Source organism: Galleria mellonella, unplaced genomic scaffold (genome assembly GCF_026898425.1).
Source record: "Galleria mellonella isolate WM207_F2 unplaced genomic scaffold, CSIRO_AGI_GalMel_v1 utg184, whole genome shotgun sequence".
Lineage (NCBI taxonomy): Eukaryota > Metazoa > Arthropoda > Insecta > Lepidoptera > Pyralidae > Galleria > Galleria mellonella.
In genome coordinates, this window is record NW_026442025.1 from 6,157,498 (window position 1) to 6,181,201 (window position 23,704).

The 23,704-nt window shown below is 30.6% G+C and overlaps 1 protein-coding gene across 1 annotated transcript in view; it reads left to right on the plus strand.

Annotated features, from left to right (window-relative positions):
• LOC113512021 (uncharacterized) overlaps positions 1-20,819 on the plus strand; it is a 138,579-nt gene extending 117,760 nt beyond the window's left edge. The window contains exons 12-18 of the mRNA XM_052893789.1: positions 4,174-4,445; positions 8,001-8,237; positions 8,914-9,297; positions 14,730-15,014; positions 15,408-15,566; positions 17,342-17,479; positions 18,697-20,819. Of these exons, the coding sequence (XP_052749749.1) occupies positions 4,174-4,445; positions 8,001-8,237; positions 8,914-9,297; positions 14,730-15,014; positions 15,408-15,566; positions 17,342-17,479; positions 18,697-19,041 (1,820 nt within the window). The 3' untranslated portion in view covers positions 19,042-20,819. The remainder of the gene's footprint in view (positions 1-4,173; positions 4,446-8,000; positions 8,238-8,913; positions 9,298-14,729; positions 15,015-15,407; positions 15,567-17,341; positions 17,480-18,696) is intronic.
• The last annotated feature ends 2,885 nt before the right edge of the window (positions 20,820-23,704 follow it).

A 23,704-nucleotide genomic window follows, 5' to 3' on the forward strand; every position in this document is an offset into this window, starting at 1 on the left:
CTTAATTTAATAAATGTTATTCTAATTCATGTGTACGACATATGACGGTTAGTAACTTTATACTATCACGTGGATAATTTGATTTTTTACCATTTCTTTCTGATACTTATTAATACTCTTAAGTGTTTAATCCAGAAACAAAATAAATATGTATCTGTGATCTAGATTTACAAGACTACATGGATAGTTTAATTTTAGGCAAGCACTAAAAATATGCATGTTTATACAAATACTTCCATTAAACTCTAATAATGTAAATAATATATGTATTATCTGTGCTCTACTTTATCTGAAAGATGTAAATAGTCTTCTTCGTGCCTTATTTGTATTGTAGTAATCTATTGCTATTGTTTATTTATTTAAATAACTTTATCGACCGAAAAGAAATATGGTACAAAATGCGGAGTTAATGCTAGTAGCATTCTTTACCAGTTATATATTTATTATTTATTTATTTTGTTTTTTTTTTTTCTGTATACTCAATCAAAAGGAAGAGGTTCTCAATTTAAGTATATTTTTGTGTGTTGTAATAATTTTTAATTAATTTGTTTTTTATCTAAACAATTTAGTTTCTTATTAGGTTTTTATTTTAAGAAATTATATTCAAGTGATGAAAGCTATATAAATGAATGTTTATGTGAATGTCTGTAAATTGGTATAAATTGTTAGGCATCCGCTTAGCGGAAGTCTGTCTGCGATCTGGATTGTTTTGCATCAATCTGACATTGTATTTATCGTTAGCTCTAAAAATACTCAATGTTTGCTAATATATATATAACACATTCAGCAAGTATTGCCGAATTTCCGGAATACATTTGAACGGAATGTTTTATAAAACATTGTTAAATAAATAAATAAAAAGCAAGTAGTGTGTTGACGTAACCTACTTTTCCAAGTATAAAATCTCTTTTCAACAGACTTTAAAAAGAAGTTGGTTCTTAATTCTATTATATTTTTTATTTTAATGTTTGTTACCTTATAGTTCTATCAGTTTGAAAATTAATATAATAAATAAATAAATTAAGATAACCAGGAGCCTATCAAGCGCCGTAAATATTCATCCCTTGGTAATGGATATATATTTGCGGCGTTTGGAGTTGAAACTCTGGGTCCGTGGGGCCCCGAGGCCATGAATCTTTTCAAAGAGATCTCACGCCGGCTGGTGGAAACCTCTGGTGATCAGAAGGCTGGCCTATACTTTGGTCAACGCATTTCCATTGCTATTCAGCGTGGAAATGCAGCAAGTATCCTAGGCACCCTACCAGCTGGCAGTGATCTCAAAGAAATTTTTTATCTTTAATTATATATATTTTTAATTTTTTTAATGTTATATTGGATTAAGTAATATTCTGTTATTATTTCTTCTTGTAAATAAAGTACTAAAAACTAATATATTATAAAGTAAGAATTTATATTTTTTTAATATTTTAATTAAGATAATAAATAAATACATTCTTTATTAAAGGTAACTAGGACGTACACAATTTTCACACAATGTTAAATTGTACTAAATCCAAACCATTAAAATAAAAATTGGTTTACTTTAAAACTAAATTAGTTTTTAAATATTTTTTTCCTGAATTAATATCGGTTTCTTTTTTGTGAAACAATCTTAATTATCAACTATAAATAATTATTAATCTAGTAACGAAATCAATTAAAAAAAATTTAACACGTAAATATTTTTTAAACATATTAGTAATATTTTATTATGAATAATAAATAGGTTTAAAATTATATAACTGTGTTAACTCAATATAATAAACAGTAATGGGACACGACGTAAAATATGGTATTTCTTTATTACTATAGTGGTGTCTTGATGTCTTGAAGCTAGGTTACTTGTAAAGTATATATTATATTAATATCATATAAACGCCATTCTGAACAATTATTTATATTGGTCATTATTTATATTTTTTATTTTTTAAAGTACCCGTAACCGGCGAGCGTGTATGAAAAGATTGATTAATGTGGAAGAAACGAAAGAGGTTTCTTTGAATCGAAGCATTTGGCGATCCATTGTTTCTGCATACCCTAATGGGAGACAGGCGTGACAGATATGTATGTATGTATGTATGTTTATATTTTTGGAATTGCTGAAATACTTTCACAGTCGATGAGAAGTGTGCTTTTACAGTTATAATATCTAGTCCCCAATTCCGAAGATGAATACATAAGTACAGCCAATGTAATGTAATTGTAAATATATTAAAATAATATTATAATTTTTTTTATTAATTTAACCTTATGTTAAATGTGAAGGTAACCATCTCGTTAACAAATGGCTATGTCTTCTGCTGCTGATGAGTGGAGAGAAAGGTTGTTTCAATATACTCGTATACCTATTTCAAGTGCATTACACAATTTTAGAAAATTTAGATTGCAATTTTAGATTGCAGCACATATGCACTAGTGAAGACATATATTTATTGTCATTCAACCAATTAATCTATATAATGCAGCTATATGTATATGCATAAAAACATATAATCACTTCAACATTCTTGACGTGCTCGCAGAAATTCACCGAAAACTGGAAGTGAAAGATTCACGTCTAATTTTCAGCGTAAACTATTCTATTTCCATTTAAAATAATAAAGTATATTATTTGTTCACGTATTTTTATATGTGATACATTCGGCAATAAAATTACAAATTTCCTAATGTAAAAATTTAATTTTCACGGTGGTACATGTGCCAATTTTTTTAAATGTAGAGATAACATTTTTGCGTCCATGCACATCGTCATTTTTTTTATAGAAGTATATACATCAATCTGTCATAGAGGTTTGGACCGATTCGCATTATTCACTTTGTAACTAAGAAGTTACAAAGTTTCACTATGAAAATGAGCTCATGCTAATTTTGTAAGATTTCAGTTTATTTTGTGAAAAAAACATACTTATGTCTAGAATGGTCGAACTAAACATAGTGAGAAAAAAATCATGGACAACCTTAATAATTACCAAAAAGTATATAAAAAAAGTAAATAGCACTAAATGTATAAGTTTATAATTAGAATATTACACTTCATACATACAGAGTAAATACCACTCATATACGAGTATAGCATAATTAGCTATACAGATTCATTTATACATAATCCAAAAGCCGAACTCGGATAAATTGAGATGTTTAATAGGTTATCGAACAATTTGATATCAATGTTACATTTATCTGGCTGCCAAGTTACATTTATGTTGAAAGCTGTCGATTTGTGTGCCGTGTACGGTTCAGCCTTGCGCATGCGCGTACCGGTTTGTTTTGATAATTCTAACGACATCACCTTGGCACCGATGCACGTTGGCAGTTTTCACTTTTTTTTTTTGTCATTAATATTACTATAAAAGGTGATACGTTCTCACGAGTAATTTGTTAATTTAAATGGACGTAAATTAGTTTATTTTATTTAATACTTTTATTATGATCTTATTTATGTGAATAATGTTTATTAATTATAATTTTACACTTTTTTATTGATATTAATAATAATAATTAAATAAATTCATTCTGGTAACTAATTTATTACATTTAATTGTACTTAAATTATGTTATTTAGTATTTTTATCGTTTTCGTATTTTAAGCGATAATATTTGTTAATATTATTTTTAACAATCATTTTAATAAATAAAAAATTAATATGCATAGTGACGCTTTCTGATTACCAATTTATTTCCCTGTAATAACCACTTTTATAATGATGTACATAAATACAACATATAAGATATATTTATTGATATCATATTTAGTTACTTTTTTTTATCAATTTCAAAGAAATGTAAATAATATTTCAATATGCATGACGTCACTATAAACTAGTTGATCGTCATATATTTATATCACATAGTTAAGCACTAAGGAATGTTCAGTAATGCGAGCCAAATTCACGCTGGGTTCCGTAGGTATCAAACTTTTAAATTGACTATCATATAAATTCATAGCTTTCGTTCCACGATTAAATATTAATTAAATTAACGCAGATGAGATAAATCTTGAGCTCTTATTATTGTTTTTTTAATTAAGTGTCTGTATGTGACATTAATCACAGAATCACTTCATTAAACATTCTTAATTGAACACAATTTTGCCAAATTACCATTTTATTGACACATTTATAGTACATTTATTTCGACAGAAAAATTTTAATGAATCTATTTCTTTGTTCTCAGGCCTCTTCAAAGGCTCGACCACAACGCTCGACGGGATCGGTCTGCGACCGATGCCAGCCGAACGGCCGAAGACGTTGAGGAAACTAAAATCGGTGTACGACGCATCGCCGACAGAGCCACCAGCCGTCAATAGCGGTAACTTGAGCAGCAATGGACAGACCGATAGGAATTTTAACGGTGTCGAAGAAGAGGTTAGGAGGCGCAGCAACACGACTAGTTCAAATCAGAGCGCGGACAAATCGCTGTCGATCCTCAGTCCATTCGATGAGCAGGTAAATTTAATGTATATTTTTTATAATATTTTTAGAAATAGAAAATCATTCATACGGAATTTTACATATGAATACGAAATAGCAAATAACATTTATTAACCATTTCACATTTACGTACTTTAGTGAATACCAAATAGGACTTCCACTTAGCATATGCTGTAATATTCAACAATACAATCATCATCATCATCATTTCAGCTATTATCCATCCACTGCTGGACATAGGCTTCCCCATAAGGCCATAAGGAATGGTCCTGAGCCATCTGAATCCACTGACTCCCAGCAATATAATACACAACACAATTTTAAGTTTAGTTTTAACAGCAAATTTCTTTTATGTGACTGGGATTGACTAAGACGGAGAAATAAGTATCCTTCTTCATTGCAAATAGCATATGTATTATATATCAAATTTAAAAACGATTAGTTGAGCCATTAAAGTGCCAAGATGTAAAAAAGAAATAAACTCATCTTTAGAATTATAATAAAATTAGGAAATAAGGATATTTATTGTGTATACTGAGTATTTGAGATGGATGTACAACAGGGAAGTGAAATGATGCAGGAGTACCTGCATCATTTGCCAGGAGGCAGAGACCTAGATTGATTTACCACGATTAGGTACACCATGTGCTGTCTGAGGCAGAATCTAAGAATTTCTAGATGAGTTTTGAATAAAGAGTTAATGGTTTAGGTTTTTAGGTTTAGGTTTACTTAATCTGTAAAAGACCAGATATCTGATATATCCATCCGACACTAATAGAGGATATATTAGATACTTCATTAATGCTGTTCACAGTAATATTCATAATAAAATATCGTCAGAATTCTTACCTAATACCAAAACTTTGTGTCACTATTGTATTCTCATTAAATTTACGTTGATGATAAATACTTCTGACAAAGCTAACAATTTAAAAAGAACGGCGACGTATTTTCCTTTATTATTTATTGACATGTCTATTATTGTATGTTATGTGATAAAAACTAACCTAAACATTAAGGCCAGTCCAGTTCTAAGGCAGTCTAGGAATTTTATAAAAGTTTTAATGATATAATACGTAATTATTTAATTATCATATATATTGCTGGAATTTTTGGTATATTTATAAAACGGTATAATAAAAGTGATTATTATTTTTATTAAAACATTAACAAAAATCCAGTCCTACTCGGTTGACATTGCTTTTTGGAAGTATTATAATAACGTTTCAAAACTTACTTGTCAAATCTAAAAAATACTTTGTAAATAATTCACGAAGAATAAATTTGTAAAAAAACTTTTTTAAATACCGTAAAATATACAATTTTAAAAATTCTAAATAAAAAAGCACACAAGCTCCCAAACTAAAACTGTAGGCGGTAATTTGAATGATGGCATATGGTATTATTTTGTGTGCAAAACATCAATTACGCAATGACTAACGGCTAGCCAACAAAGGCAGGAAGTAATGAAAATTAACGGTCCCCATTCTACCCTGTGACCACTTGTGGCTTATTAAGTCGATTGCACATTAGGAGTGACATAATTTCACGTTATTTTCCACATAAATATAGCCACATAAAAAAGCCATAAAATTAACACAGTGCATAATCACAATTATATTTTAGAAAGAGCAAAAACTTAAATCATGACAAAATGAATATTGGAATGATCCAATATTTATTTTGTATTAAACTCTATCAATATTACAATATTTGATAATCAGTTCAGATTTTTGAAGATATAATATAACATATAGTTTAAGATTTTGTTTCACAAAAAGTATCGACTTTAATCATGAAAAAAAAAACTAGTTATTTTAATTTATAAAGTAAACTACTAAACCGATTTTGATAAAATTTCTATAGCATTAATCTAAAAATATATTCCTTCAGATTGGAAAAAGTTTTTTCCAAATCGGTTTATAAATGACGGAGTTATAAGGTACAAAAAATACTACCGAATTGAGAACATTCTTTTTGTTTAAGTCGGTAAAAAATATAGGGGAATTGAGAACCGGCTGCTTTTTAAACTGGCCTAAAAACCCATTATTATACAAATTAACGTAAGAAAGTTAAAAAAACCCGGTTGTTGTTAGTTTTTGATAATTATAGGTATAGGTTAATCGTACTTTTATTAGCAAGACAAATCTGACGACACATGACATAATAACATATAAAAATACGACTAATCTAAAGCATTCTCCTTTTTTGAAATCGGTTAAAACTTTAAATAAATACCGCACTGTCGGTTTAGTTTTGGTATAATTTGAATATGAACAAATGTTGATTTTTATGAGGTATATCTATGTATCTAGGGTAGTCAGTAGTTCACGACACATTAATAGGACACCATGACACACAAAAGACTGGTAGTTACGTGACAATAACGTTACGTGTTGCTTTATTGTTACCTTCACAGATAACATAATACGATAGCTACTAGTACCTGCTACGCCATAGAAAAAAAAAACTATTCTTGTTTTATCTATGCCTTCAATTAATATTATCATGCATTAATCGCAAATTTTTCCTAATAAATAAAATAAAATTCCTTAATAAACTTAGGAGTGCATTTGATGTCAAAGTTAATTCCGATACTTTCAGTGACCCCTGAGCACAGAAAATAATATGTAATAGTGGTTTAAGAGTGGTTTAAATTACAAAAAAACATAATAACTTTATTTTTTTGTAATCTAAACCACTCTTAATTATTAATTTGATTTTGTCAATACTGGCAATTAATATGAGAATAATATGGCAATAAACTACTCCTTACAAAAATAATTATTAATTATAAAATCGCATTAGAATTGTCGAACATATTACATAATATATAAACATAAAAAAACTTAAATAAAAAATTAAAGCCTATTCCGTTTTTAACCTTTTTTTTTAAATATATACATAGTATTAATGATATAATAATTAGTATACTATAACAACTATATATAACAACAATGTTATTATATTTGCTATACGGAACCCTAAAAATGAGTCACATGCGGGCGTTATGCCCTCATATGGCGACAAGCTGTTAGCTGTCTCTTCGATAAGATAAAACCTCGAGATGGGAGCAGGTGGAGCAAGTTATGAAACATATGCTCTATTGTTGGACACCTTGTGTTCAGATGCAATGCATAAAGTCGTTACTTGCGGTTTTATTTCCAGGACATTTATATGTTAATTATAATTAATTATACATATGTCTGCTAAATATATAACGTAATGTTTTGAGTAATAAAGTATTTTATTTGCATAAAAATTCTTGAGTGGTGACCCCGTATGGGCAAAAATAGTGTAGAGCGAACCTCCATTAGGTGACAACCTCAAATGCATTGCAGGGAGTTAATGGATGCAGGTGGTTCAGGACCGTTCCTTTATGGCAGTTTATAGGAGGGATATGTAGGCAGCATGATCCGAACTATTATAGAAATAGCGGCTTTATGTATTTGATAATTGTTGGCAAACTTGAATAAATAAAATATTTTTTTCCATGATGTAACTGAGAGAAGTTCTAATCCTATTAGATCAAATCCCCAAAAATAATAAAAAAAAATTCTTTGTTAACAGGAGGAGTGGGCGAAAATCTCTGAGATAATGGCCTCTTTCGGCACGAAACTCGTACGAGAGTCGGTGTTCGTTAGCGAACTCGAGCAAGAGTTCACGTCGAGACTCGGCCTTAGCTGTTCTGAGTCAAGCTTGAGTCCATCTGTGGCTTCCAATCTCGGCCTTTGGCTCTCTGGCCTCGGATTGCATGACTACGAACCTTTATTTTTGGAGAGTGGATATGACGACATTGATTTTATTGTAAGTCCTTTACATTCATCTTGCTTTTATAAACAATTATAATTTCTCAATTTGATGCACAGAATACTTCACAAAACAATAGACGAGTCTTTTAAGATAAATTCTCTAAATGACTAATTCTGTAAACAGTTAATTTCTGAAATAGTTAATACCTAATTCTATTAATATCTTTTTTTTTATGCTATTGGGAATGACAAACAAGTTGACGTCCTATCTAGTAGAAAGTAGTAACCATCGTTTATGGATATGTATAAGAGTCAAAGTGCTAAAGTCTCCAAAAGGCATCCTTACTTACTTATGCGTCTCTTCATTTCTAATGCGAACTGCTAAAGAATGGAATTCTGTGTTTCTGGAGAAATACAATCTGAGACTTTTCAATTCGATGATGTATAACTATCTCTTGGGTAAGCGCGCTCCATCTTTGATCTTATCATCTATTACCACCAAGTCAGGTAAGATCAAGTGCAAATTCATCTTGTAATGAAAAAGGCCAACTTAACTTTTAAAAAAGGGCATAATACGAATTTACGTTTCACTTAGACACTTGTTCAAACATACTAACGCTATTGTACCAACAACTGAATAAATTTTAATCTAATTATTTTTATATGAAAGTATTCAAGTGTAAAGTGACAAAAAAAATATACGTGGTACTTAACTTTTATTTTTATTTCAGAATGGAATCTTAGACGAGAATGATCTACGCGAAATGGGAATTGAGGAGAATGATAGACAAAAAATAATAGAATCATCAAAACAGTTACCTCTTAAAATAGCTGAAATAAGCAATAATCACAATAATAATAATATTAGTAAAAACCAAAATGAATCTGTAGAGGAATGGTTAAGGAATATTAATTTAGAACAATATAGTGATACGTTTAGGAAACATTTGTATGTTGATATGGATAGAGTGAAAAGGATTTGGGAGGTGGAATTGACTGCTGTATTGGAAATACAGAAGGTGGGGCATAGAAAGAGGATTTTGGCGTCTGTGTCCGGGGAACAGAATGGTCCTGCTAGTAATATGGAAGATATTAATGCTGATCTCAATACTTTGGTGAGTTTATGATTTTTTTTTTATTTCCTCTCACTGGCAACTTGGTTTATCGGCCTATATATTTGACGACCTTCGCAGCGCAATGCCGAAGGTGTCGTTTTGCGTTAATGACGTTCCATGAAGGATTTTTGGTCGAGCCAATTTAGAAAATTTTTTTTGTAAATTTCTTCAGGTCTGGGTGTAGTGGGTTGTACTCTCAGCTATTCATTATTAGGTTTCTCATAAGACAGGGTATTTTAGCTTGAGGATTAGGCCAATATTGTTGTTGTGTGGCATTTTATTAAAATTGTTTTGATAAAATTAAATTGATATATGTTTTTTGACACTTCTTTTTACCAGTTTTTAAATTTCCTTTAGAAATGCAACTGTGAAAATCATATCCAATTTAATGCAGTAGTTTTTGCGTGATGCCATCAATTTTTTTTTAAATATCTCCCATGTACAGACATCGTCTATTTACAAATTTATTATATTAGTAATTATTAGTATAATGCCTATTAACATTCGAGGATTACTAAGTCATCACTCTCAATGAAAAACTATATAATTACCATTCATAATGTATGTAGCATTGACACTTGTGGCGGTGCATATTAATAATTTTGCATAGTTATTATGCATTGCATTGATTGATAGTTTATTTTTAAATTCATTAATACGTAAATCATATGCGTTTAACCTTTTCTCAAGTAGATGATATTAGTTAGTAAATGTTATATAAATATAGATTTATTTTCATTACAACACACATAAATTGAACAGGTTGTAGCAATATTTAAAAAAATCCACTGAACTGCTCTACAGTTTTTCTCGCCAAGAAGGCATAAAATAAGCCACTCCTTCCTTTCTCGTGGGTGTCGTAAGGAGAGACTAAGGGAACTTATCTTGTAGGGATGGGCAGCAAAGTTCCTTTACAATCATCGCCAAAAGCTAAACTGTAGTTGCCAACCCGACTGCCAATCGTGGCAACTACTGTCAGAACCTCCTTATCAGGGAGACTATGTTCAGCAGTAGGTAGTTAACATAGATATACACAGCTGATATAACAACACATAGTATTTCTGTTTTAATATTTATGCTATGTATACTAGAATTTAAACGTAACCTTCAGAACTACAACCCTGAAATCTGTATTCAATTTAGTCAAATAGTTTTTGCGTAATGTTGAAATAAACATATATGTTTATACAAACATAGACAAAAGTACTAAAAATTATTGTTTTCGCTTCTATTGCTATTTTATTTATATTGTTTATTAAAACCCTTCATATCAATTTCTCTTTAATATCTTCATTGTCTAGTTAAAATTTTATTATATTACTAGCTTTTACCTGCGACTTCGTCCGCGTGACCGGGATATGTCCATTAACGAGATAAAAAGTAACGTTAGTTGTACCTTCTCAATACCAAATAGTACGTGCATACCTAAGGGCTTAAGCAATCTTTTACAGTGATTGCTTAAGCTATTGTGGCGCTATAAGGTAACAAACAAACAAACAAACTTACTTTTACATTTATAATATTAGTAAGGATTAAGATAAACTAACTAAAAAATATTCTCTCTGATATAATTAGTATGTAATCGTATTAGAGATATTTTATACTTTAAAAGACGCCTAAAACCTACCTCAAATTCTTGATGGTATTAAAATGGCTAATCCCTGTTAAATTGCTCATCTTGTAGTTAATTATCTTCACGCACGTGTAGACGGGGTGTAGCCAGGCAACACCCTCGCAGGTGATGTCGGGGGGCTGATAAAAGAGTAAATAATATTAAGGAGATGAGCATCGTATGCTACGTCAAGTCACTAAAATTCAGTATGATGAAGTGCTTTAGACGAATGCACGAGATGTTTAATTACTCTCACACTTATGGTTGAAGTAGGACAAAATCAATTTTTTGGCCTGTTTCAGAAAATCTAATTTAAATTTATTAATCATTGTTTTTGATAAAAACAAAACCATATTAATTTTAAACAAATTCGACGTATTTTATTTTAGTCTAAAAAACACGTAATCTGGTTATTCTTACATTAAAATGTAATTCGACGTTTGTCCTTTTTCTGTTATAAGATCCCGAAATGTTAAACTCACAGATTCAAACGTCAGGAAGATAATGAGCAAGTAGCTGTCAAGTACAACACATGTGACAATAACAAGTCCATAGACGGTACCACGTTAAAAACAGTAAACATGTACTTACGGAAATCGGTAGGATCAAAATTTTATGTCAGTGATTTCGACTCGACCCATTTAACTTGTCAAAAATATTTTTTTTTATACAACTTAGAATGGCTAACAAGCTGACGGCCCACCTGATGGAAACTGGTAACAGTCGCCTATAGACATGAGCAGTACCATGGACATAACAAAGTATACTGTTTCGCCCATGGTACCCCCCATGCGTTACTATTCCTGAGGACTCAGATGTTATTCCTCTGTACCCTGTAAATTCACGCCATATCCCACCCTTCAAACCGAAACACAGCCATGCAAACACAACTGCTTTACGGTAGAAACACGAATGGGACAGAGATACCCAAGCAATAGGCTTTTGTACAAACATTTGTCACAATATTTGAGAATTTAGACAGTGAAGAATGTCAATAGTTGATTCCTGCGACGAGTATCTATCTAACTGTTATGGGGCCATAATACACTATTTGATATCTATGGTACAGCACCTGGAACATGTACACTAAGTAACTATCATGACCATATTAATGGTATAGTTTATATTTATAGCCAACTAGTTGTATCCTGCAGTTTCACCCGTGTGAATCAATATGTAAATCATATGTGCTAATTTAGGTTGCAACTTACCTGTGTACCAAATTTATTTGAAATCTGATTAGTAGTTTTTGCGTGGAAGAGTAACAAACTTCCTTACATACTTTCGCATTTATTATATTAATAGGATTATTGTTTTACTACTTTTCATTCAGTTTGTCGTATATCAAAATAAGGATTTACCCGGCTTCCTCGGTTTTTATTAAAAAAAATCATGTATTATATATTTATAATAAATTAATTAAATTGAAATATTCTTATAAAATATAGAGATAGAAAGAAAGAATATAGATATATAAAGAAAGCTTAATAAAAGCTGTTGCTCTCTTTAGTTCTAAGTATGTTTAAAATTGATTTAATAATTTTTAGTTTATTCGTGATAAATTAAAAATTATATCTCTATAATATTAGTTGCGATGAACCATGTATATCTGATGTTAAAAATTATAATTTACAGCATAGTTTAGCTTGTTATGTAATATTAATAGATACTTTAGGTTATGAATATGTGTACCTCTGTATGCGGACACATATTTTATATTTTAAAACCATCTACAGCCAATTCAACACATGCATATATTTTTTTTAATTTCACACGTCGGCGAACGCGTATAGGTAATTAGTGCTCAATTCGACGTCTATTCAACATGTTCTATTCATGCCGAGTGAGGCACTGCCATACTGCAACCGCAGTTTGGGTTCCGATGCGAAATACCGCCAGAATGCTGAGCCCCTACCATGAGAAAATTACGTAGGCAAAGATAGGTATATAAAATTTAAAAACTTATTTATATTTTATTCAAAAATACAATAAAGATAATGAATAGTTACTGAGCATTAGGAAATTGGTAGTTAGAAGGATTTTTTGTCTAAGTATTGCCGCGTTAATCGATATTTCAGCAACTAGTCAATTGTATTGCAATTGGAAAACAATGTAACTGAAATGACTGATTCTCAAATAAATATATATAAGTACCACATAATTACACCAATTATCTCATCCTCAAGTTAGAACTGTTACCCTGTGGTATGAGGAATCAATCGGCAGACACAACCCGGAACACCCTGTACCAATTGAGAAAAGATCGTTTCCTCAATTGGTTCGACCGAGAAACGAAACCGTCTAGGGTTTTATTCATTTTTTACTTTTTATTTTTTAAGTTTTTATATGTTTAATTTAATGGTTTTAATATAAAATTATGGTCTTCGTATACAGCATCGTGGCACTTTCTAAGCCGAAAACTATTTCAAACTCATTAAAAATTTTATTACTGAAAAAGTCTAAAATTGTTACTTAGTATTCAAGAATTCTGAAAAACATTTATTATACAATTGGAATTGAAATGGTGCTATTTTGAAGTAAAATTAATTGATTTTTAATTTTAAGCAAATTTTGCTTTATAAGCTCAAATAGTGGACATAAAATTTTTATTCCTATTTTATTACTATATTTACCTGTACTTTTTTATAATCATTTAAATGATAAACAAGTTCATGACTCATCTGGAAAATCGTAATAGTAGCTTACAGACACCAACAGAACCATAGACATTACACTATTGTACCAATGGTACATCTTTTGGTTTTACCTGTCTCTATCAATTATGAAAATTATATCTCTTATTGATTTTATAATCGCCTTCGTTTCATAAATTATATTAAAGTAGAAATATTAGAGACGATTCTGAGTCGTCATTTTTCTAAACACCTTTTCTAAACCTATCATTAAAATTTGATATAACAGCGACATCTTTATTTACTATTCTGAAATTTCAGATTAGGAAATAAAGATGTCGCTGTTTTTTAGATTAGATTTAAGTTAAAATTATTATAAATTTAGTTTATGACAGTCCATAAAACATCTCTCTTAATCTATTATTTCGCAAAATAATAGATTAAGAGATAGGTTTAGAAATGGTATCCCAGAATTGGCCCCCGTATCCTATCAGACTGTATCACGTTCGTGAATTCATCGAGAGTAAATAGTAGCGACCCCACAAGGGTGGTTACCATACCTACTCCGTCCATTCGAGTTCATTCTGACGGAATATCATTCCATTCACTAAAAGCTGAATACACTACTTGCGATTTCATTTTTATTATTAAATGACAAATCAAATTAGTTGGTTCATACTGTCAATTATATCCCCCTTTGTGCCTTTTATTTAGTGTGTTAATTAAAATTTTACGCCATCTTTTTAATTTGTCGTTACATCACCACTTGTTAGCACTTGCAAAGTGTGAATCTATTGAGTGACACTTTTTGTCTATTCTCACTTGCCAGCCTTTTTTTATTTAATTAGGGTTTGTTTATGGTTTTGCACCTTCATCTAAAGGGTTTACATTGTGAATGATATGTATGTATTTGCATTGAAAAGTAAATGTTTCAAACTTTTTCTTTATTACTTTGACTGAGTCTCAACTATCTGTTGTTAAAATGTTTAATCACAGTTTAGCAATATTTTTGAGTGCATTTTGTGATGGCGTAGTGTTGTTCATGTCTGCAAGTGACGGTTACCATTTTCAATTAGGAGCGCCGTTAACTTATTTTTCATATTATATATTACTTATTTTAATTTATGGATATTATTATTCATATGTTCTTCATTTTTCTCGAAAGTTAATTTACGTTTTCTCTCCAGAAAAATAATATTCAACAATTAAAAGAGGAAATAAAAGAGAAGCTACCGCCATCGGAGAATTTGAAGCCAGTGCCACCTCCAGTGGTTCCTACGTTGGCGCCTCCTGGTGGCGAAACTTTGAAACGGAGCAAGAAAAATAGGCCAGCACCACAGCCGCCCAGGCCATCAGATCTTGAAATCAGGGCACCTTCGGAACTGTTGGTCGGTGTACCTGGAGCGCTGAAGACTCAGTGGAAGCATCAGCCGTTCGTTCTCGTTACGGGAGCTGTCACATATGTAGCTAATGTAAGCGTTTCATTAATTATATTGTAGCTCATGGACGAAATAAGTCTTTAACAGTAAAAGTATTCAAATTTAATCAAATTTGACTTGAAATTACAATTGGTTAAATCGATATTTTTATTCTTAAAACTAAGTTATTATTTTCAAAACATTGGATTTTTTGAAATGATTTAAAAATTTACATGTACGAAATTTATGTTTACGAAAAATTAGTAGATACATAATTATATCTACTAATTTTTCGTATCGTACATTAATATATGTATAATTTATCGTATTAGCTAGAAAGATGTCATTACACTGTGATTCCAGTATACTTTTTTATATATTTGTGCAACTAGACTAATTTTAGGAGCAAATTTAAAATCCTATCCTAATGCTATACTTATTTAACAGTATTTAGGATCAACAGTCGTGAAAGAGTTACGAGGGACAGAATCAACGAAGAAATCAATACAGAAACTGAAGAAATCAACCAAAGAACCGAGAGATTCTCCAGATATTATCCTATCAATTAGTTATAGAGGTGTCAAGTTTCTAAACACGATTACGAGGGTAAGTTTAAAGATTTATTTATAAGTACTTTGTTTTTATTTTGTTTTAATTATAGGTACTACTACTCTAATTAACAAAGTTCTTTAAATGTTCACCATGGATACTTTTTTCAATTTATCTTTCTAACATTTATAAAGTGTCAACAACATTACATAGACTGCCGACTGGTGTCCTTATTAAAAAAAAAAAAAAAAAAAAACTTGTGAAAAGATGTTTATTCTTTGTAAACCAACCAAGTGTACATTCCCAAAACATCCTTGGGTGGGACGCCTAAGCAAAAAGGGCTGTTAACAAAAGAACTGACTTTGCCCGCTTGACTTTTAATTATGGATCTTTTTCACACTTCATCGAACCAGTGACCAATCTTGCCTTTTGTTTCTTGTAGAAAAAAAAAACAGATTGCTTTTTCTCCCCTTTTTGTATAATAAATTTTATGTTAGAACTCTTTACGGTTAGTTAAGTGGGATAATTAGTGTTTTTTTCTCTGATGCTTGATAAACAACGTTGTTTTTTTTTTTTACTAAATTTGTTATTATGTTACGAAATTGTAAATGTTCTGATAAATGGTGTATCTTTTTATAGAGTTTAATATTAAGAAAAAAAAAATTAAAGAAAAAAACATAAGTTTACAATTGTTTGCTCGTAGAAGATGTTTGGCCGTCACAGTAATGGTAGCTGAATTTAATAAAATAATTCTTATTAAATAACCATATATTATATTATTCATAAAATAAACATACATACATACATACATATATTTACCAGAGGGAAACTTTGTACAAAAGTCGATTGCTTGGGTACCTCTGTCCCATTCGTGTTTTTACCGTGAAGCAGTTGTGTTTGCATGGATGTGTTTCGGTTTGAAGGGTGGGATATGGCGTGAATTTACTGGGTACAGAAGAGTAACACCTGAGTCCTCAGGAATGGCAACGCATGGGGGTATCATGGGCGAAACAGTATACTCTGTTATGTCCATGGTACTGCTCATGTCTATAGGCGACGGTTACCACTTTCCATCAGATGGGCCGTCAGCTTGTTTGCCATTCTAAGTTCTGTAAAAAAAAGAAAAAAAAAATACATCATATATTATAAATACATATCAGCCTTTAAATTTCCACTGCTGATCATAAACCTCCCCTTCCGGGGATTTCGCCAGTAGTTGCCATACTCGGCAGGCAGATTGGCAATCGCAGTTACTTTGGAGATGTTTTAATATATATTTTAAATAGTTTGTTATCTAGCATCTCATAATACAGGGTGTCCTAGCTTGAGAACAAAGCAGTTGGTTTGATTGTTTTGCTCTCATTATATTACTAATATTTACTCACGACTGGGTCGTCTACGTGACCGGGATACGGTTACTGACTTAGATAAAATGTAACCTATGTCCTCCTCTGTCTCATAGAGTACCTGTATTTCGTATTTCATAGTGACAAATTAAGTAGGTTTTTTTTAATGAATGATAATGGAATGGTAATCCCGCCCGCGCTATCGACATACGCTGGTAAAGCACCAGTGAGGGGTGATAGGTGAGTATGAAAAGGCAGGTCGGTTAGCTCATCGTGATGAATACACTTGAAATTCAACACGATGGTTTCCAGGGGGGACCACGTGGAGGTCGACCTGACAAAGTGTATGGTTAACAATAGGACTGGTATTCCCCATTACTAACAATTCCCCCTATCCCCCCAAATTGAGTAGTTAAGATGCCAAAAAGTAACAAAACCATATTCATATTTGTAATTAGTAAGTATATCTGAATTGTGTTTCATTAGGAGCTGATATGCGAACACGAGATTCGCAACATTCATTGCGCGTGTCAGGACGCCGATGACCTCACTCATTTTGCGTACATCACTAAAGACCACGCCACCAAGAGCCATTACTGTCACGTGTTCAGAGTAGCCACTATGGTAAGTAATAACTCTATAATATTTATGACTAGAGACCTGTATAATTGTAAATGTGCATAGAAATGTTACAAAAATTCTGAAGAAATAAAAACAAATTGTAATATGGCGTATGCATCTGTCACACCTCGCCAGCATTTATACTTTTTAATTATTATAGAAAACTATAAAATTATAATGAAATCTATTCCTTAAAACTAATGTTAGAATTCATCGATAGGGTCTCAGTATTTTTTTTACAATATAATTTATAGTAAGAGAAAATAAAAAATGGGATTTAAAAAAAAGAACAACCTGTATCTCTATCGACGACACTACATAATAATAGGTATAGATACAGCTTGTACTGTGCAATGCCGTTGGAAAAGATACAGGTTGTTCTTTTTTCCCAAATTTGAATTTATTTCTTTAGTTTTTGGTATTATAAAATTATTTTTTACTAAAAAAATCTAAAGCCTTGTAGGTATTGGTTAATTAAAGGAGTCAATATTAATAAATTTTGTATTTTATTTGTTGACTTTCTTTCATTTCTAAGCTAAAATATAGCTACTTTCGAGTGAAGTAAATTATCACACATTTATAAATTATAAATAATTTTGGATGAAATCTGATAATAAAGTTATGATAATGATCGTATATTTTTAAATGGACCATAAAAATATTCGTAACTAGCAGTTAAATTTAATTATAATAAAATATAATAATAAAATTCACATTAAACGAACATGTTGAATATAATGATGACCTTGTGGTGTAGAAGTTAAAAGCGCAGTGCATTAAACACGACAAATTGTCTTCTGATGTTTGCGGATTCGAATCCCGCACAGTACAAGTATTTTGTGTTTAAAACCATATTTATATATTAAAAAAAAATATGTCTGTCAGTTTTCTAGTACCTATCTATCTTTAGTACAAGCTCTACTCATTTTTGGTCTGCTAGCTACTACTATTCATTTTTATTTATTAGTATTTATTTTTTAAATAGTTTTAATTTGATTTCTATCATTGAAACTAATATTTTTTTATAAAGAAATATACCCATATATCATGGATCATACTGTCGTTTTTTCGATCTGAAAAATAACAAATTGAGCCCTTCCTCAGGAGATACTAAAAACATTAATTATCATTAGTTTATAATAAAAAAAATCTATTGAGCAAATAAATATTATAAGTAGGCATATCATTTTAAAAAATCCCCCAATTTTAATGAATTGCAGGATCAAGCTACAGAGGTAATTCTTACTCTTGGAGAAGCATTCGAGGTGGCTTACCAGATGGCGCTGCGAGAACAATCGAACAGGACAAGAGTGACGCAGTCACAAGCCAAAACTCCTACACACGACCCTACGACCATTAGCAAAGAGAAGCAAGAAAGAACAAACCACGGCAGATCACATTCCATTACTGAGATTAAACTGAACGGTCATCAGTTGAAAATCGCACCAATTCCGGCTTCGTTGTCCAACGAAGATTTCCAAGCATCCTCTAGAAACTCAGACGGCTCCCGAAGTCCCAGAACACCACTGTTAAAAGCACCTATAGCGTCCACTGAAGAATTGTGAAAGCTAAGGTAATGTTCGTTTAAAAAGATCAAATCAAACGAACTATAGATTAGAAAGAGAGTAAATTATAATTTATATAAACACCATCGTATTTATATGGTCTGTGTCTCATTAAAAACCATAATAATTCACATAACAAGATTTTGATATCGTTTTTCAATGAAATTTCTTCTATTGTTATATAATGTAGACATGTAATGTATGTTTAAAAATTAGAAACTGGATGTTGTTAAGGACTATTGGCAGGTACCAGTATATAATTGGTCCTTCCCAGTTTCCTTCTATAAGATTATAAATAAATTTTGATTTTTACTCCGCTTTTACAAACCATAACATAATTTATTTGACTAATGTACTATATTAGATAAATGAAACCGATTTTACTATTGAATAGTAAAATTTTAGGGGCTGTTATATTTATAGTGATTTCTAATAATTGTATATTTTTGTTTTCCTTAGCATTAATGCCGTGGATTATTCAGAGAAATAAATTTTGCAGCTATATTGTTGGTCCAAACGATTCGCCGAATTCTTTTATTGCGGTAAACGTAAATATAAACACGTAATCGAGTGAAAATTTAGATGTTTTAAAGTAAAAATAAAAAATAGGTAGCTTTAATTTGTTTTACGCATTTTGACGTCATATTGATATTCTGTTAGGCCTAAAATATAATCTCGGTTAGATATTATATATATATAAATTTATACGTTTAATACTTTATAAAAAATGGGAATTAACGCGTTTATTTAGGTAAACTACGATAATTTACCTGAATTATCTCGACGATTTGACCAAATACACCGGAGGTGGTCATGAGTAAATTGTCTTCAATGAGTGGGTAGAAGTAAAACCTTCTGCTTTGGAAGCGGAGACATGACAGCGCTACATCAGTCTATTCGTGAACACGGCCGGAGTAACACGCTCGGAACATGTAAATTATTTCAATTTATTAATTAAAGTAAATGATCACTTTAATTCCCGTTTCTTATAAAACATAAAACATGCAACGCGAAAGTCTAAAGTTAATAATTTATACGTTACCATTATTCGGTGTCGTATATAATGTATTTAAGTGTATATAGAATAGAGTGTTAAGGAGTGCATAGAAGTGTATATGGGTTGTTAAAGTTACACATCTTATGACATTGAAAGCGAAATCGCCTAACATAACATATAGTACATAAAACATATCAAACTGATGTTAATATGTTATTGATATTCAGTAATAAATTGACCACCATAACTGGACACTTTTCGCGCGCCGGTTCCATTAAATGTAGCGTTGTTGTGTTGCGTCAAAGGGGTCTCGTTATAGTGGTCCATACCTGACAGTCTTAATTATAACAAAATGAGCTTCCGATGTTAATTTTGCGAGTAGTTTACAATTTATGGAGTTGAAATTCGTTGTTCTACGTACAATAAATGTCTCAAAATGACAAAAAAATGATGTTTTCGGTATTGTCTATCTGTTCTGTTCAATTATTGCAACTGTTTGCTCAAGCATGTGAAAATTTTGCAATTGTCGTTTATTTCACAAAAAAAAAAAATCTGTTTATGAAATATTTTGGAACTGTTTTAGGCCTTATTGTTTTCATGTACAGTTAACTGGAGAAATAGGTGATCAAATGTGTACCTTGTGGCGTTGAGCTGAAGTATAGATGTGATGAAATTTCTTAACCTATTTTTCTTGCTGACTGTACGTCGTTGCTAAAGTCTGATTATTATTTGAGATTTCTTGTATTTATATGTGATATGAAAAGTAAAAGTATTCAAATGATTTTTGTTTCTTTTATTTATTAATCTTTCTCACCTTTCTGTCTTTATTTTCCAATCTGTATATTTATATATTATATTTATATTTAAAGCTTTTTATAATTGTTAAAGTTGAACATCAAATTATATTAGGTAATTACGTGAACAAATGTCTTAAAATAAGTTATATTTATATATATATATAGACGATCGGTTATTATATTAGATTGTAGGTATAATTAATTATCGGATTATATAAGTATAATATTAGGTTATATACTTTGTGCCAAATTACTATATTACAGGTAATGAACGCCAATATAATCGAACCCCAGACTTAGGTTATAGGCTTTGGTAAAAATTCTAAAAATGCTCATAATACAGAAGTATGACCAGAGTTGTCCGTTGATCCGATCAGGCCTAATTTTTAATAACTATATAGGGTGATACTAAAATCATTGGTATTCTTTTAAGATACTGTTACTAAAAAAATTCTCAAAAAATTAATATGTATACAAGTGAAAATTTTTTAATCTCTCATAGTATCATGATACTCGCACATCTAGCTGTTAAGTTAGCAGTTATGATAAGCACAAAAATTTTTTTCATTTTTAAAAATAAATGTAAAATGTTTCCTGTCCTTTTTTCTTTGGGAAAAGTGATAACTGGTAGAACATTCTTAATAGAATGATAATGCTTTCTATATCACCCTGTATATATTTAAAGAATTTAGTGCTATTCCATAAAGCCGTCCTGTCGACCTAGGGGCGGAAATTTTTTTTTAAACAAACAATTTAGTTTCGACGTAGATTTGGTACAATTCATTAAATTAATGTCGATTTTGTAAAACATTTTACACAATTTATAAATTAATATATTATGTCTATTTTCTACATTATATTATTTCTTTATACTAAATTATCTATAATATAAAGTGAGTAATTTTTAATAATAAATTGGGCGGCTTTAATATTATTATTGTTTTTATCAATTTTCTTGCTAAAACAGCTGAACAATGTTTGAAGAAAATTGGCAGTAAGGTAGACTACATCGTGGACACGTTATGTACCTAGAAATTATTCGTTTATAGCGACAGGTATATGCGAGTATATATAAGTCTACAGATATATCAAATTTGAGTGACATACAACGCTAAACTATATAAACAATAGCTCCTATAATTTCTTTTATTGCTATATTCTTAATTAATGATAATAAAAATCTAATAAAATGGCTTACCCTAATGAAATTCTATAAATTCTATGTATACCAAAGAATTAGAATAAAATTATATTCTATTAAGTAATATTTAAAGCTAAGAAAATAAATATAAACTCAAGCAAAATCAAAAGCAATTGGTGAAATAAATATTTAATATATACATATATATTTAATTGTTATTATACAGATATTTATTACTGTAATAGTTTATAGGTATATACATAATAATCACTGCCGATGAAACGAAGTTTTTATAATATAAACTGAATAATTTGCCATTTTAATTTTTTACCAACTACAATTTTTTTTTTATTATTTATTTCTCTTTTCTTTATATCCTATATTTATTAAAATTTGATCGTTTTCTATAATATTTTACCCTTTAATCTGTGTATTTGGTATTGAACTCAAAGACATTTTCTTGGTTGTGTACCTAATGTTTATTTATATTATATGAAATTATATATAATAACATTGTAGTTGAATACCCAAATATTATGTAAATAATTACATAATTATAATGACATTATAATCGAAATTCAATAAATTGTGAGATATATCAACTTGTCTTATTATTTGTATAAATAATCTAATATTAAAAATTACCACTTAAAATCGGAATTATAATGGATCACTATATTTTTTATGAACGAGATTAAATTACTTATCTGCGTGCTGATGAAGTACCTGAGAGTCATAGATCTTAATCTATGGAGGGAATGGGATATTTTGTAATGGGGGTTTGCTAGTAAGTAACCCATTACTTACTAGCAAAACTATTACTAGCAAAATTACTAGGCCCCAGCTCTTAGAGCCCATATATTGATTAAATATAGAGATTGAGTAAATATACTATATATTTACTCAATTAGTTCGCTCTCCTCATGGCCCCTTCAGGAAACCATCGTGATTAATTCCTAGTGAATCTGACACGATAGGCCAGCTGACCGAACTTTATCTTCATCTACCATCTCTCACAGGTACCCAGCCATGAATACTGATAGACTTGGCGGAATTACTCTTCTATTTTGATCTCATTATAATTAAGATTGTGACAAAATCAATAGTTCAATTTTGAGTTAAAAACTAAACAACTGAACCGATTTTGATAACATTTCTATGGAACTAATCTGTAAAGTATATTTTTTAGATAAACAAAAATCCAAATTGGTTTACAACTGATGAATGTATGAGGTAATAAACACAAAAAACATACATACAACCGAATTATGAATCTCTAATATGAAAGGTCGTGGAACTTCTGCTAGTATTGGTGGCGGTCAATCTTCGAGTGTTGGAAGTTACACACATAACTAATGGTAATGGTAGTGGAATTAAAGAAAATAATTCTAATTAAATAATCAGTGATATGGACTTCCGCGAGTGTGTACTCCCGGCATAGAATGGATCACTCCTTCCTTTCCCGTGGGGGTCGTAAGAGGTGACTAAGACAATTTAATGGTCGCGAGTTGGGTAGCAGCCTCCTCTTAAAACATTACCAAAGCCAAATTGGCAAACTGCGGTTGCCAATCCGCCTGCCAAGCGTGGCAAGTACTGGCAAGGCCCCCTATATGGGGGAGGCCTATGTTTAGCAGTGGACAGTTGATGGCTGATGTGATGATGATCATGGACTTTCGCAAGATATTATCTAGTTCAGTAAAATAAACATTGAATTGAAAGTATGTAAAG